This window comes from Hyperolius riggenbachi, chromosome 2 (genome assembly GCF_040937935.1).
Source record: "Hyperolius riggenbachi isolate aHypRig1 chromosome 2, aHypRig1.pri, whole genome shotgun sequence".
NCBI lineage: Eukaryota > Metazoa > Chordata > Amphibia > Anura > Hyperoliidae > Hyperolius > Hyperolius riggenbachi.
The window spans coordinates 489,451,421-489,468,973 of record NC_090647.1 but is presented as its reverse complement, the minus strand read 5'-3'; the positions used below and the strand labels follow the sequence as shown (position 1 = coordinate 489,468,973).

At 46.1% G+C, this 17,553-nt stretch overlaps 1 protein-coding gene across 2 annotated transcripts in view; it reads left to right on the top strand.

The window, feature by feature from the left end:
• The window catches only part of LOC137544932 (interferon-induced GTP-binding protein Mx2-like), a 100,356-nt gene that overhangs the window by 43,376 nt on the left and 39,427 nt on the right, over nt 1-17,553 (top strand). For both annotated transcript variants that reach the window (XM_068266029.1, XM_068266028.1), the window contains 3 exons: nt 2,173-2,371; nt 2,914-2,992; nt 4,014-4,136. In XM_068266029.1, coding sequence (XP_068122130.1) covers nt 2,173-2,371; nt 2,914-2,992; nt 4,014-4,136 — 401 coding nt within the window. The remainder of the gene's footprint in view (nt 1-2,172; nt 2,372-2,913; nt 2,993-4,013; nt 4,137-17,553) is intronic.

Here is a 17,553-nt window from a genome sequence, read left to right as displayed (position 1 = left end):
CCCACTGGTCTTGGGACAGACGATACTGACGGCATGCTTTTTCAAAAGATCGCAAAAGCAAGTCAGTGTCTTTTTCAATATTAGCAAATTTAAATTTTGCACTTACAGGTGATGCTCCTTCAGCAGGGAGGCTGGGCGGAGAACTCCGGCTGGCCTGTTGAACCTTTGCCATGTTGAGCTAATGCTGTCGTTGGAGCTCCCGTTCCGTAGCTTGGCGCGCCTCACGCGCTTGCTCCGCCACGGCAGCAGCCTTGCATTCTGCAAGTTGGCGTTCCAGCTCCTCATGGGCTTCCATGTACTGCAAGTACTTTTCCAGGTCAGTGTCCATCAGTTTCCGTAATGCCTGCTGCATTAGCGGATCAGTACAAACGGACAGTTCAGTACTGGCCGGTTCCGGGCGAGTACTTTCAGAAACTCTGGGATTGGGGTCCACACTGACAGTCTCCTGCGTAAGTGTGGTTGCATTGCCTGCAGGTTGCTCAACCTCTGTACGCCTAGGATCTTCAGCCTCTGGTTCCCCTTGACTTGAGTCAGATGGGTCGGCGTCTACCTCAGCAGACACATCCAGCTCCCGCGGTTGCTGGGTGTCCCATTGAAACAAGTCATTTACCATGTCCTGTTTGTTCTTGCGGAAGGTGTCAATGCCCCGCAGCTGACAAAGATTTCCAGGTCTGATACGGCCATGAGCTTGTAGTTCCCGGACATTTCCATGCCAAATAAAATAAAACTTTTGGGGAGGGGTACTGGCTACACAGTCTCTCTGTATACATTAACAAATATATTGCATTCCAGCTACACCAACGAATTAGTTCGTTTCTTGATAGTGCTAGCGCTATCTTAGATACTTTCAGCACAGCACAGATCCCACCCGCTACCACCACTGTCACAGGAGCACTAGTGGTCAGACCGCGAAATGCCTTCCAAATGGTGCCAGCGCACGGATCGTGCGAACTGTGGTCGCAGTCAATGCGTAGGAACCGTTGGGCATTGGCCGCAGACAAACCAGAAGGGAGCCTGTGAGGTACGGTAATTACAACTTTACACACTATTTCAAGGTATCTGCCACCACCACTGGTATGGGCCAGTGGATCCGACTGACTGGTCCTGCAAATAAAAAACGGTTAAACACACTCTATTCTGTCTGGCTAGTAACAACAGTAGCGTCTCTTCAGAAGTCTGAGTTCAGTTTCTGTGTATGCTGAATAATAGGGTAGCGGAACAGTGAATGACTTTGATAAAGTCTTTATTCACGGGCAATATAAATAATTAATATATACAGACAATTAATAAAATCAACAATTATTGAAACATTAATAGCCAGTATGAAAAATAAAAGAAAGGGAGAAAAAATACTTAGTTTCATGGAAAGATGTCCTTTTGTGGGAAGAATCATAAAGTCCTTGGTAAAGTCCTTTTGTTCAGTTTCAGCAAAGTTCAAGCAAAATAGCCACCACTTGTTCCTCGCGGTGGCCGTGCGTTCATAAAGGTGGAAAATGGAGGAATGAGGGAGGAGTCCCTCGCAACCACTTTTTTTAACAATGCACATCTTTGGGTGGAGCCTCAAGTACAGCCCAGGGGTTGGACAGGGGCGGTGAGCTCCCTGGATGGGTGCTCTATGCCCACCAAATATGACATTTGTCATATCTCGGCTTCCGATTTCCGCACACACGACCATCACATATTCATATTTCTCAGACTAGGCCAGTTCATATGATACCAAACTTGGGCATGTTTGCATGCCCGGTTAAAAAAACGTGGAATCCCTGAGTTCTGGTTATGCCAGTGGCCCCAATTTAATATCAAAATACTCACAAGATCCGGACCAGCAGAATGATTTAACTTCCACATTTCTCACCTGAACAGTATTGCTTAAACATGCTCAAAATCCTATTTTTACACCCGCGCCCTGGGTGCATTTTAGCCTATAAACTGCCCTGCCCTGAGGTGATTCTAAAATGTTTATGCTTCTATTCTTTATACATATGATTTCTGTACTGTTGCACTTTTTTCTGTCACTTGCACTTTTGCTCATGTTGTGGATGTTATATGCATGACCAAGATTACCGTTATTTTGCCCCACTATAAACAAACTCTGCTGTTTATTTTTATTGTGTACTGAAATAAACTTCATTTTTGTTGAATAAAAAAAAATGTCTTCGACTTTCTTCATAGGGATTCTCACCAAGCCAGACTTGGTTGACAGTGGAGCAGAGAAGGAAGTTGTACAAACAGTCCGGAATCAAGCCTATACTCTCAAGAAAGGCTACATGATCGTGAAGTGCCGCGGCCAGAGAGAGATCCAGAATAACCTCTCCATGGAAGATGCCCTGAAAAATGAAAGAGCTTTTTTTGAAGAACATGTTGAATTCAGGTAAAATCTGTGACAAAAGGTGTATTTGTGTGCTGCATGTGGTTCAAACGACAAAGTTGTACATTGTAGGGAAAGGATCAGTTAATTGACAAATCTAAAGATATTCTATGGTGAAAAGAAAAAAGGGACATTTTTTCAACTCCCTTTCTGCAACCACCCTGATAAAATTGTCAGTGACAATTTGTCACTAATTATCAGGAACTCGTCCCAATAAGCCTCCATACGCATTAATAAAGTCATATGATACCCATGAGAAAGGATCACTATTTTTCCCTCTTTCTTTCTGTTTCCTACTCAAATCCTGCTGGCAATCAGTTCGGAGAAGGAGGGAGTGGGGGTGGTGCAGAAGAAACTGTCTGTCTGCAACATGGGTCCAAATGTAGGGTCAGGCCTCAAAAAAATGTTTTTGCAGGGAGGGCCCCCATGAGACATACAGTAGTTATACAACTGAGCAGTGAGCACAGCTTTGCTTTAATGTGTGGAATTGGACAGTGTTTTTGAATAACTTTATTAAACTATGAACAATTTTATTTCATTTTTAGCTGCCTGCTGAAAGATGGTCTGGCCACAATCCCCAACCTGGCCGAGAAACTCACCACTGAGCTCGTGTCCCATATTGCTGTAAGTACTTAGCTTATTACAAAACAAAGGACACCCAGGGTTATCAACCCTTTGTAATATAGATCAGACCTAGCAGTGGGTAATACAGTAGATTCCAGACCTTGTCAGAATTCTGGATTATCCCAATTTGTAAAGGAAGTGCTGTATCCCTGAAGCAATGATGAACTATCTGCTGTATTTGTAAGGGGTTGGGAATACAGTGAATTCTCAGTACTGAAATAATGTGTGGATTAGGGAGTCCTATATGTCTTATCTTAAAGTTGACCTGAACTCTTGCACAGGAGACAAGTAAAACAGAAATTTACCCTGTGGGTTTTTTGATTTCTCAGCACAGAAATTCTGCAGTGCTAGGCAGACACAGCTCATATGTAAACACAAGATGTTAACCCTTTGTCTGCTTCCATGAAAGGAGGAAGTAGACACAATGCAGATTTATTGCAGGAGTTCCGTGAGCTGTAACAAATAAATGTTTTTCTTTAAAAGTTATTATACTCTTGCTTATCCTTCAGAGCAGAGAGGTAGTTCTGAGTTCAGGTCTGTTTTAACCAATGATAGATCATCTCTTGGGAAGGTGAAGGTAATATAATGGATTTATGCGCACAGTCACAATATCATGTCAGTCATGTAAGGCAAAAATGTTTATGGGTTATTATGGTAGGCAGGGGTGTAACTATAGGGATGGAACCCATGCAACCGCAGGGGGGCCCAGAGCTGTAAGGGGGCACCAACTACTACTTCACTTAGATAAAGGGGTCCATCCTTCAGATCAGGTGTTTTGTGGCTACACTTGTGAGGGATGTGAAGATTACGATATCCACACAATAGCTGTATGACCCTTGCAAGATGGGCCCTCAGGCTGTGAGGGTCACCAAGGGCAACCAAGATAAATAGCATGAACATTGGTGGACCCATCATTTGTAGTTACTCCTGAATGGCAGGAGTGGGAGGAGTTGCAATATCATCATCTACATTTTTTGTTTTGTTCTTCTCATCCAATCTGACAATGCTCTATTTTCTCCAGAGATCTCTGCCTAATATAAGTTATCAGATCAGAAGCAAGCTCCGTGCAGCAGAGGAAGAACTGAATGCAATTGGCAGAGGCGTTCCTGACTCAGAAGATGAAAAAAGCCAGTTCCTTCACACTGTAAGTCTTGGTGAAATTTATCATGTCTTTTAAGTGTACCCGAGTGTGAGAATCCGCTCAGCTGCCTGCGCAGGCAGGCAGCCTTTTGACCATTGTTTAGGTTTGCATGCTGCAGGACTCTGGAACAGAGACCTGTCTTTCCATTGCAAGTTCTGGTCTGTTCTCTTGCTGGGGAATTTGCATACATTCGTTATGCAAATCCCCTACCTGCCTTCTTTGATGACTGGCACTATAAGAGCTTTATGTTTCCCAGAAGGCTTTGCTGGTCATTTCCCTTTCATGGTCTGTTCCTGATGGACACTCCTGGAGTGTCAGCCATTCCAGTTTGTTAAAGTTATCTTAGTGTAATTCGTGGGAATGCACTAGGCAGTTTCCCTAGTGCAGTTAGGATTGCATTATCTGTTTTGCCTGTTCCGTCTGTCTTGTGTTTGGATCGCACAAGCCCTAGCGTTAGCGGCTGTGGATCCTTCTGATTGAGTCTGGAGTGTAGGTTGGAACAGCGGTTGTTTCTGCCTACCTCATCTGTTCTGTCTCCTGGGATCGCGCTAGCCACTTTTCGCTAGCGCTGGGGATCCTTCTGTTCTGTCTCCTGGGATCGCACTAGCCACTTTTCGCTAGCGCTGGGGATCCTTCTGTTCTGTCTTCTGGGATCGCGCTAGCCACTTTTCACTAGCGCTGGGGATCCTTCTGTTCTGCTACTCTGTACCTGGATCGCGCTAGCCACTTTTCGCTAGTGCTGGGGATCCTTCTGTTCTGTCTCCTGGGATCGCGCTAGCTACTTTTCGCTAGCGCTGGGGATCCTTCTGTTCTGTCTCCTGGGATCGCGCTAGCTACTTTTCGCTAGCGCTGGGGATCCTTCTGTTCTGTCTCCTGGGATCGCGCTAGCTACTTTTCGCTAGCGCTGGGGATCCTTCTGTTCTGTCTTCTCGGATCGCGCTAGCCACTTTTCGCTAGCGCTGGGGATCCTTCTGTTCTGTCTTCTCGGATCGCGCTAGCCACTTTTCGCTAGCGCTGGGGATCCTTCTGTTCTGTCTTCTGGGATCGCGCTAGCCACTTTTCACTAGCGCTGGGGATCCTTCTGTTCTGCTACTCTGTACCTGGATCGCGCTAGCCACTTTTCGCTAGTGCTGGGGATCCTTCTGTTCTGTCTCCTGGGATCGCGCTAGCTACTTTTCGCTAGCGCTGGGGATCCTTCTGTTCTGTCTCCTGGGATCGCGCTAGCTACTTTTCGCTAGCGCTGGGGAGCCTTCTGTTCTGTCTCCTGGGATCGCGCTAGCTACTTTCCGCTAGCGCTGGGGATCCTTCTGTTCTGTCTTCTGGGATCGCGCTAGCCACTTTTCGCTAGCGCTGGGGATCCTTCTGTTCTGCTACTCTGTACCTGGATCGCGCTAGCCACTTTTCGCTAGTGCTGTGGATCCTATCTCTCGCTTGTCCCTGTTTTCGTGTGTCTGTCTTGTCCGCTACGCTTGCTGGAGGCTCGGTGAGGTAACCGTTAAGCAAGCGCTCGCGTCCTCTGTTTCATGTTTGTCTGTTAATGGTTAGTTAGGCGTGCTTGTCTCTATTGTGCTTAACACGTGGAGACCACGCATAACCGCGTGCACTGTTGCGAATGAGTGCGGTGTTCACGGATAGCTAGCGTTTGTTATTTTCCGTATCTCCTCATTGTATTATTTGCTGTGCATTTGCTACCTCGTATTCTGTCCTGATCTGCCTTGTGTCACGTCTGGCGATCGCACTTCTCACGATCGCGTTCCTATTTCATATCTGCTGTTGTGTGTGTGCGGTCGCGGGGTGGCGACTGGATTGGCGCACACACATACAACCTGTCCCTTTGCACTTTTTTATTTGCAATCGCCTCTCTTGCGATTGCGATCTGCGCTTCGTACAATTCCTGTCTGGCATTTGTGGAGGTACAGAGGATTGGTTCCTCTGCACTCCCCAGCGCCATCTGCCGACAGGAATTTCCCTCTACAGGTGCGTTGCACCTTTTGCTGGGTGCCTGCAAATATACGTAGGGTTGCCAGGTGTCTGGTTTTACACCGGACAGTCCGGTTTTTGTGCGCTGTGTCCGGTGCAAAAAGGCATGCTAAACCGGACAATTAAGTTGTCCGGTTTAGAGCCCCCCCCGCAGCGCAGGAGGAGAACAGCGCAGCAGAGAGAGAGCTGGGAGCAGCGGTGGAGAAGGGGGTCAATCTCCCCCCCCTTCCCTCACCTTAGGGTGCTCTCTCTCCCCCGCTGTCTCCTCCAGGATGATGTGCAGGCTGGCGAGTGGCTGCAGGCGGAACTTACCTCTGTGTCGCTCCAGCGCCGGAAGTTCGGGTCCCGCAGCCGCTGAGATTCGACTCAAAAAAGATCCGGATCAAAGATCCGAATCATTCATGAGCCGGACAACACTAATCAGTCTGAATAGTGGAACAGACCTTATGAGATGTTGTGTGGAAGGGGTATGGCCCGATTGAATACAAAAAATATTGATATATATTATTTGTAAAAATACAAAACTTTATTCATCACTTGCAAAAGACAATATACAAAATTAGCATAAAAACATATATGGCAGCAGAAAATCCCACATCCCCAACGACCCACACCCCAAAACCCACTGAACCTAGGGCCCTCTAATTCAGAAAGAATCTAACCAGTGGACTCAGTGCACGTAGATAATGGCTGAAAGCTGCGCAGCTTAATAAACAAAAAATAAAAAAATATATCAAAAAATATATCAAAAAAGAAAAACAAAATCAAGGAACAAAAGAGTCCAATCTAGCCGCATGACTATAGCCAGAGTTCATCGTGGATATTCCAATATAAAGAGAGGCCTAAACAAGGAAAAGCAGGTATCCTCAACTCTCAGCAAACCATGCAGGCATCACCTCAGGTATTGTCAGCTCATTGATATTCACATGTGCTCAAATCCTTATTTGCTTATTTAGCTCTTCCTGGTATCCATACTGACATGTGCATGTAGATTCCTGTGTCTCTGGCAAACAATGCCTGTTGCACATGCATAGAGAGCCGGATTGTGCAGCGTTAGGTGGAAGCAAAAGTCCATGCAAGTAGTTCAAATGAACACAGACAGATTGGAAGATATTAGCATTGTTGGCATGGAAAGTACTTTGCAGAGAAGCGTATTAGAGCTGAAGACAGATCAAGCAGCCAGTGAATACAAAGCAGCAGCAGCCATAGAGCATGATGGCAATGTGTGTCAGCCAAAGCATATGGATTGCATAAAGTTGCCCAATGGGCTCTTACTCATCCGGACAGGATTCCTGCAGGTGTCAGCAGCGTTTGTCCGAGAGGAGGTGATGTCCTATTGGAGCATGGGGAAGTCAGGCACCAGGAAGGTCCGCCGCCATATGAGAGGACGGCGTCCTCGATCGATTTCGCCGGCTACTACCGGCTTCTTCAGGAGGCGTGTCCAAACAACTGTGACGCACTCCCTATGTAGCAGCTGCCGCCCAATCCAGCCGCACAACACGGCCACTCGCGCCCCCGGGCCAGAGCGAGCAGGGGGGCGGGGCAGGCAGACACGACGGGCGAGCCAACCAATAGCGCGCCCGGCACGTCCGCCAAACCCCGCCCCCCTGCTCGCTCTGGCCCGGGGGCAGGGGCGAGAGAGACCAGGAAGCCAGATCAGGCGGCGGGGACACACAGGGAGCGCGCACAGACCATCCATAGACCAGATAATTACTCAATTAGATATCACATTACACATATTATAACCAACTTTTTATCATAAATAAATCCATATAGGACAGCAGCTAGTAAAATAACCCTATATAAGATAATATGCCCCACAGGTAAAATGGGCACCCTCCAATTGCATATGGTGCCAATCCTATGGGGCAAATGTACCACCACAACGGTGAAATTAACAAACATAAATCTAGATTAACTAGCAAGGCTGCGAAAATGCTCCAATTGAACAGATGGTCACCATTAGGCCCACAGATAGTGGCAGGGGAATGCAGCAGCACAACAGCAGAGACCCACAAAAATCAAAACTCAGAGGGGCAGAAACGGGACATAACTAATGTTCTCATTTAAGCCAGGATATCTAGTTGCATCTAACTCAAATATCCATCTGGCTTCCTTTTGTAACAAGAGACGATCCATATTACCTCCTCTAGGTGAGCCGTGGATCCTGTCCAATCCAATAAATCGTAGAGATAAGTATCTCCCATTATGGGCTTCCTTAAAGTGCCTTGCCACCGGGGTGAGATCGGTCGCCCTCGAACTCTTGATACTAGTAATGTGCTGTGACATCCTCGAGCGGAGTTTATTCTTAGTCTTTCCCACATAAAATGCTCCACAGGGGCAAATCAATAGATAGACAACCAGAACAGTGCCACAATTAACATAGTGCGAGAGCGACCAATCCCTACCATCCGGCAGCAACACACTCCTTCCAACCTGAATAAATCGGCACATGGTGCAACCTCCACAGGTATATGTGCCCGTTAACTTACAATGCTTGGTACTGGACCGGGGATCCTCAAAGTGGCTATTCACCACCAGATCACGAAGAGAAGGTGCTCTGTGGAAAGATATAAGGGGAGCATCTGTAACAATGGTACTTAGTTTGGCATCGTTCGTCAGGATATGCCAGTGTTTCTGTAAAATACGTGAAATCTCTCTATGCTGAGCAGAAAATTTGGTGCAAAATCTCGGTCTCTGTCTCTCGCCTCCGGCAGGGCGTTGTTTCCCAGCCAGGAGCGATGTCCTTGAGCTTGCATCCGCCCTTTTATATGCTTTAATCAGGTTCTTATCATTGTACCCTCTTTCTCGAAATCTCGACCTCAGGCGAAATGCCTCTTCATGAAAGGTTTCATCGTCGGAACAATTCCGACGGATACGTAAGTATTGACCAGTAGGAATACCTTTGATAGTATGTGTGGGGTGGAAGCTTTCCGCCCTTAACAGGGAGTTTGTCGCTGTCTCTTTTCTATATAAGCATGTTGATATATGGCCATCGCCGGAGATCGAGATCAGGAGATCTAAGAAAGGAACGTGCTTTGGGCTCATCTGCATGGTAAATTTAAGATTACGAGTATTGTTATTGATAATGTTGACAAATCGATTGAGGAGATCGAGATCTCCCGTCCAGAAAACGAGGATGTCATCGATGTACCTGTGCCACGCCACAATGTGGCACAGGTACATCGAGAGACCCTCATCCGCAAACAGTTCCCTTTCCCACGCCCCCAGGTACAGGTTGGCATACGATGGAGCACACGTGGTGCCCATCGCTGCTCCCTGCACCTGGAGGTAGTGGGACCCCTCAAAGAGAAAGAGATTGTTAGTCAGAATAAATTCCAGTAAAGTCAGCAGAAATATGTTATGAGCTGTGTACTGAATACCCAGCTCCCCCAAAAAGATGCTCACCGCATCAACCCCCAATTGATGGGGGATGCTAGAATAGAGGGCCTCTACATCCAGAGCCACCAGCAAAGTACCAGGGGGCAATTGCAGGCCCTCAAGGGCTCGCAATAAAAAAGATGAATCGCGTACATAAGATGGTAACGATTGTACGTGTGGCTGGAGATGTCTATCGACATACATACTGGCACGTTCGGTTAGAGAGCCCCGACCCGATACTATCGGACGACCCGGAGGTTTACTCAGGTTCTTATGGACTTTTGGTAATGCATAAAAAGTCGGTAAAATAGGATTCAAAACTTTCAAAAAAGTAGCAGTATCATGATCAATAACTGTCCGAGCGAAAGCATCCTCGATGATGTCAAACAATGCCCCCTGACACCGCATGGCTCTGGATGGAGGGACCCTCAAATAACATTCACGTCTGTTTAAGATCTGTAAACACATATCCCTATAGAATTCCGCTTTCATCAGCACCACGTTGCCCCCCTTATCAGATGGTTTGATCACCCATTCTTTATTTGTGGCCAATTTAGAAAGCGTATCTCGTTCAATAGTACTTAAATTGTCAGTGTCCGACTTGTGCCCCCCGAGTCTTGAGATATCCCTCTCTACCACTTCAACAAAAGTCTTCAAATTTGGACATAAGGTAAAAGGTGGAAATTTCTTAGATTTGTTACGTAAACCGACCTGGTCCAAGTGAGGGACATGGTAGGATGCGAAAGACCCCACCAGGTCCGCCGCCGCACCATGGGTCACTGGATCCTGCAGATCCATCAAATGCTGAAGAGCAGCAAAGTCCTCATCTGACCACGGCTTCTCCACATCACATGTGGGTATTTGCTGTAATTTATCCCCGTATAGAGCCTGCAGTAGGATCCTTCTGCCAAATAGGTGTAAATCTACAATGGTCTCAAAAATATCCATGTTGTGTGTGGGGCAGAACCCCAAACCTTTAGACAGTAACGTATAATATTCATCGGGGATATTCTCTCCTGTAAGATTAATGATTTCTAAATTTCTGTTTACCACACCCCCATCCTTCACATTAGAGACTCTCATCTCCCCACCCCCTGTCCATTGGCTAAAAGAGCCGAGGCAGCTGATGAGGAGGGCAAGGCTACATCGGAGTCTTCCTGACATGATGAACTGGATTCTTGTTGAACCGATTCTTTATTTTTTATCTTCTTACTTCCTGTCTTTGGTGGTCCGTCTTTAATTTGTTTGTGTCTGAGGTTATATTGACGAGGATTATCGTTACCAGATATGGAACTGCCTGAGGCTGCTCCACTGCCGCCCCTAGGGGAGTCAGATTCCTCTGTGCCAGAGGGATGTTGTACAGGATCCTCTCTAGGAGGCTTGGGTTTGATGGGAATCCTTTTCCTAGGATTGCTCCACCTATAGGCGGAGCCTGTCTTATATGCTGTTCTATCCTGCAACACTTTTTTATCCCTATATATCACCAAGTTTTTGTTAAACTGGGTAATATGCCTGTCTAATTCCTCACTACGTGTTTTATAGAGAGGATCCTCAGAAAATGAACTGATAGATTCAGTCACCTTCTGGATTTCCTCTTCCAAAGTGTTTAAATCCTCTGTATCCAATTCATTCATTAAAGTCAAACAAATTTTTGCGCAGCATTCAAAATTTCTCTCCCACCGCTTTTTGAAATCTTCACTGAGATTTCTACGGTGAGGAAAAATCTGAAACCATAGCCAGAGAGGAGAGACTGCTCATCCAGGTAAATTTTGTTGTACTTAATATTCCACCAGATCCTAGATTTTCTTTCATATAATCTGTTCAATCTCCTAAAACCACCATTAATTAATTGCTGTGCATCTCTGGTTCCCTGTGTCTGCGTGCACTCCCGTTCCACCCGTGCCAAAAGATTGTCCCACCGGAGCATCTCGCAGCCTGTTTGCTGTAAATAACACCCTTCGTATCACCCCGGGCCCTGAGGGTCCACTTAACCTCTATCAATTAGGTATTAATCTCCAAGGGTGCACTCAGGTGTAGATAATTTTGTGGTCACTCGGGACATCCCCCTCCTGTTGCAAATTAGAACAGACCTTATGAGATGTTGTGTGGAAGGGGTATGGCCCGATTGAATACAAAAAATATTGATATATATTATTTGTAAAAATACAAAACTTTATTCATCACTTGCAAAAGACAATATACAAAATTAGCATAAAAACATATATGGCAGCGGAAAATCCCACATCCCCAACGACCCACACCCCAAAACCCACTGAACCTAGGGCCCTCTAATTCAGAAAGAATCTAACCAGTGGACTCAGTGCACGTAGATAATGGCTGAAAGCTGCGCAGCTTAATAAACAAATAATCAAAAAATATATCAAAAAAGAAAAACAAAATCAAGGAACAAAAGAGTCCAATCTAGCCGCATGACTATAGCCAGAGTTCATCGTGGATATTCCAATATAAAGAGAGGCCTAAACAAGGAAAAGCAGGTATCCTCAACTCTCAGCAAACCATGCAGGCATCACCTCAGGTATTGTCAGCTCATTGATATTCACATGTGCTCAAATCCTTATTTGCTTATTTAGCTCTTCCTGGTATCCATACTGACATGTGCATGTAGATTCCTGTGTCTCTGGCAAACAATTCCGTCTGTCTTGTGTTTGGATCGCACAAGCCCTAGCGTTAGCGGCTGTGGATCCTTCTGATTGAGTCTGGAGTGTAGGTTGGAACAGCGGTTGTTTCTGCCTACCTCATCTGTTCTGTCTCCTGGGATCGCGCTAGCCACTTTTCGCTAGCGCTGGGGATCCTTCTGTTCTGTCTTCTGGGATCGCGCTAGCCACTTTTCACTAGCGCTGGGGATCCTTCTGTTCTGCTACTCTGTACCTGGATCGCGCTAGCCACTTTTCGCTAGTGCTGGGGATCCTTCTGTTCTGTCTCCTGGGATCGCGCTAGCTACTTTTCGCTAGCGCTGGGGATCCTTCTGTTCTGTCTCCTGGGATCGCGCTAGCTACTTTTCGCTAGCGCTGGGGATCCTTCTGTTCTGTCTCCTGGGATCGCGCTAGCTACTTTTCGCTAGCGCTGGGGATCCTTCTGTTCTGTCTTCTCGGATCGCGCTAGCCACTTTTCGCTAGTGCTGGGGATCCTTCTGTTCTGCTACTCTGTACCTGGATCGCGCTAGCCACTTTTCGCTAGTGCTGTGGATCCTATCTCTTGCTTGTCCCTGTTTTCGTGTGTCTGTCTTGTCCGCTACGCTTGCTGGAGGCTCGGTGAGGTAACCGTTAAGCAAGCGCTCGCGTCCTCTGTTTCATGTTTGTCTGTTAATGTTTAGTTAGGCGTGCTTGTCTCTATTGTGCTTAACACGTGGAGACCGCGCATAACCGCGTGCACTGTTGCGAATGAGTGCGGTGTTCACGGATAGCTAGCGTTTGTTATTTTCCGTATCTCCTCATTGTATTATTTGCTGTGCATTTGCTACCTCGTATTCTGTCCTGATCTGCCTTGTGTCTTGTCTAGCGATCGCACTTCTCACGATCGCGTTCCTATTTCATATCTGCTGTTGTGTGTGTGCGGTCGCGGGGTGGCGACTGGATTGGCGCACACACATACAACCTGTCCCTTTGCTCTTTTTTATTCACAATCGCCTCTCTTGCGATTGCGTTCTGCGCTTCGTACAATTCCTGTCTGGCATTTGTGGAGGTACAGAGGATTGGTTCCTCTGCACTCCCCAGCGCCATCTGCCGACAGGAATTTCCCTCTACAGGTGCGTTGCACCTTTTGCTGGGTGCCTGCAAATATACGTAGGGTTGCCAGGTGTCTGGTTTTACACCGGACAGTCCGGTTTTTGTGCGCTGTGTCCGGTGCAAAAAGGCATGCTAAACCGGACAATTAAGTTGTCCGGTTTAGAGCCCCCCGCCGCAGCGCAGGAGGAGAACAGCGCAGCAGAGAGAGAGCTGGGAGCAGCGGTGGAGAAGGGGGGCAATCTCCCCCCCCTTCCCTCACCTTAGGGTGCTCTCTCTCCCCCGCTGTCTCCTCCAGGATGATGTGCAGGCTGGCGAGTGGCTGCAGGCGGAACTTACCTCTGTGTCGCTCCAGCGCCGGAAGTTCGGGTCCCGCAGCCGCTGAGATTCGACTCAAAAAAGATCCGGATCAAAGATCTGAATCATTCATGAGCCGGACAACACTAATCAGTCTGAATAGTGGAACAGACCTTATGAGATGTTGTGTGGAAGGGGTATGGCCCGATTGAATACAAAAAATATTGATATATATTATTTGTAAAAATACAAAACTTTATTCATCACTTGCAAAAGACAATATACAAAATTAGCATAAAAACATATATGGCAGCAGAAAATCCCACATCCCCAACGACCCACACCCCAAAACCCACTGAACCTAGGGCCCTCTAATTCAGAAAGAATCTAACCAGTGGACTCAGTGCACGTAGATAATGGCTGAAAGCTGCGCAGCTTAATAAACAAAAAATAAAAAAATATATCAAAAAAGAAAAACAAAATCAAGGAACAAAAGAGTCCAATCTAGCCGCATGACTATAGCCAGAGTTCATCGTGGATATTCCAATATAAAGAGAGGCCTAAACAAGGAAAAGCAGGTATCCTCAACTCTCAGCAAACCATGCAGGCATCACCTCAGGTATTGTCAGCTCATTGATATTCACATGTGCTCAAATCCTTATTTGCTTATTTAGCTCTTCCTGGTATCCATACTGACATGTGCATGTAGATTCCTGTGTCTCTGGCAAACAATGCCTGTTGCACATGCATAGAGAGCCGGATTGTGCAGCGTTAGGTGGAAGCAAAAGTCCATGCAAGTAGTTCAAATGAACACAGACAGATTGGAAGATATTAGCATTGTTGGCATGGAAAGTACTTTGCAGAGAAGCGTATTAGAGCTGAAGACAGATCAAGCAGCCAGTGAATACAAAGCAGCAGCAGCCATAGAGCATGATGGCAATGTGTGTCAGCCAAAGCATATGGATTGCATAAAGTTGCCCAATGGGCTCTTACTCATCCGGACAGGATTCCTGCAGGTGTCAGCAGCGTTTGTCCGAGAGGAGGTGATGTCCTATTGGAGCATGGGGAAGTCAGGCACCAGGAAGGTCCGCCGCCATATGAGAGGACGGCGTCCTCGATCGATTTCGCCGGCTACTACCGGCTTCTTCAGGAGGCGTGTCCAAACAACTGTGACGCACTCCCTATGTAGCAGCTGCCGCCCAATCCAGCCGCACAACACGGCCACTCGCGCCCCCGGGCCAGAGCGAGCAGGGGGGCGGGGCAGGCAGACACGACGGGCGAGCCAACCAATAGCGCGCCCGGCACGTCCGCCAAACCCCGCCCCCCGCACGCAGGCCCGGGGGCAGGGGCGAGAGAGACCAGGAAGCCAGATCAGGCGGCGGGGACACACAGGGAGCGCGCACAGACCATCCATAGACCAGATAATTACTCAATTAGATATCACATTAGACATATTATAACCAACTTTTTATCATAAATAAATCCATATAGGACAGCAGCTAGTAAAATAACCCTATATAAGATAATATGCCCCACAGGTAAAATGGGCACCCTCCAATTGCATATGGTGCCAATCCTATGGGGCAAATGTACCACCACAACGGTGGAATTAACAAACATAAATCTAGATTAACTAGCAAGGCTGCGAAAATGCTCCAATTGAACAGATGGTCACCATTAAGCCCACAGATAGTGGCAGGGGAATGCAGCAGCACAACAGCAGAGACCCACAAAAATCAAAACTCAGAGGGGCAGAAACGGGACATAACTAATGTTCTCATTTAAGCCAGTCTGAATAGTGTTGTCCGGCTCATGAATGATTCGGATCTTTGATCCGGATCTTTTTTGAGTCGAATCTCAGCGGCTGCGGGACCCGAACTTCCGGCGCCTGCGACACAGAGGTAAGTTCCACCCGCAGCCACCCGCCAGCCTGCACATCATATTGGAGGAGACAGCGGGGGAGAGAGAGCACCCTAAGGTGAGGGAAGGGGGGGGGGAGATTGCCCCCCTTCTCCACCGCTGCTCCCAGCTCTCTCTCTGCTGCACTGTTCTCCTCCTGGCTACCTATTCTGGGCACATATAGCCCCTGGCTAGCTATTCTGGGCACATATAGCTCCTGGCTACCTATTCTGGGCACATATACCCCCTGGCTACCTATTCTGGGCACATATACCCCCTGGCTACATATACTGGGACATATATACCCCTGCCTACGTATACTGGGACATTTACACCCCTGCCTACATATACTGGGCACATATATCCCTGGCTACATATACTGGGAACACTGGCTGTTTGTCATTATGTGCATTTAGTGGTGAAAAGCTGTCTCTTTTGTGCATTTACTGGTGAAAAGCTGTCTCTTATTATGTGCATTTACTGGTGAAAAGCTGTGTCTTATTATGTGCATTTACTGGTGAAAAGCTGTCTCTTGTGCATTTACTGGGGAAAAGCTGTCTCTTATTATGTGCATTTACTGGCGAAAAGGTGTCTCTTATAATGTGCATTTACTGGTGAAAAGCTGTCTCTTATGTGCAGTTACTGGTGAAAAACTGTCTCTTATGTGCACTGGACCAGTACTACTGGTGAGGACAGTTAGTGACATGGCTATGTACTCTGTAATGTGCTGCAGAAGATGTCAGTGCGATATAAATACTATAATTTTTTTTTAAAAAAAGCCCATTGCTTAGCCCCACTCTACATAAAAGTGCGCTTCTGACTCCGCCCCTAACTCCACCCCTAACTCCACCCCCTGTCCGGTTTTCTCCATCAGCCGACCTGGCAACCCTAAATATACGCTTGTGGAGGATTTCCGCCGTATCAGCGCACGTGTTGTGCGCTGATCACGGAGAAAGTTCCACAATCGTTACACCGAGACGACATGTGGCATGATGAGATAAACGTGTATGTACAGTGCAAAGCATATTCATAACCAAGCTGTTTTACTTGTTGTATTTTGCTGCCTGAAAGATTTTATTTCTAGGCCTGGAGATGACAGCTTCTGTCTTGTCAGTACCTTGTTGGGAATATAGTAAACATCACTGATAAGCAGATTACAGCCATACAAGTTTTCCTAGCAGAACAAAACTTCTGAGAGCAGAAGGAAATAAAAAAAAGTCAATAGTTCATGTATTTTAACTCTGGGACACTTAATAGGCTGCCACTGAGCAGAGGCAACAAAACTTTGTATATGTTTTAATCTAAAATAAAACCATGAAAAAAAAAAGTCATTTTATAAGTAGGAGGATAAATACAATTGTTTATCTCATCACTTTATTTTCACCTTGGGTTCACTTGAAGATGTCAAGGTGGATACATAACAAATGGAGAGGTCATTTAATTATGCTTAGCTGCCCTACCAGTAAGCCTCTGCATTAATACTTTCTATTTGATTATTAGCTTAGCCACTTCACTACTGAGGGTTTTTTTCCCTTGAGCACCAGAGTAATTTTCACCTTTCAGCGCTCTTCCCTTTCATTCCCCAATAACTTTATCACTACTAATCACAACTAAGTGATCTATATCTTGTTTTTTTTTTGCCACCAATTATGCTTTCTTTTGGTGGTACATTTTGCTAAGAATTATTTTATTCTAAATGCATTTTAACGGGAATAATAAAATAAAAATCAATACATTCATTGTTTCTCAGTTCCGGCCATTATAGTTTTTAGATAATAAATGCTGCCATAATTAAAACCCACATATTTTATTTGCCCATTTGTCCTGGTTATTACACTGTTTAAGTTATGTCCCTATCACAATGTATGGTGTCAATATTTTATTTGGAAATAAAGGTGCATTTTTTCAGTTTTGTGTCACTATTTACAATCCCATAATTTAAAAATAACAGTAATATACCCTCTTGACATACATATTAAAAAAGTTCAGTCCCTAAGGTAGGTAACTATTTATGTATTATTTTTGTTTTAATTACATTTCTTTTAAGCAAAACGTTTATTTGGGTAACTATGGGAGAACGTGTGCTGTAAGGAGTTAAATTTTATGTAGGTATTTTTATT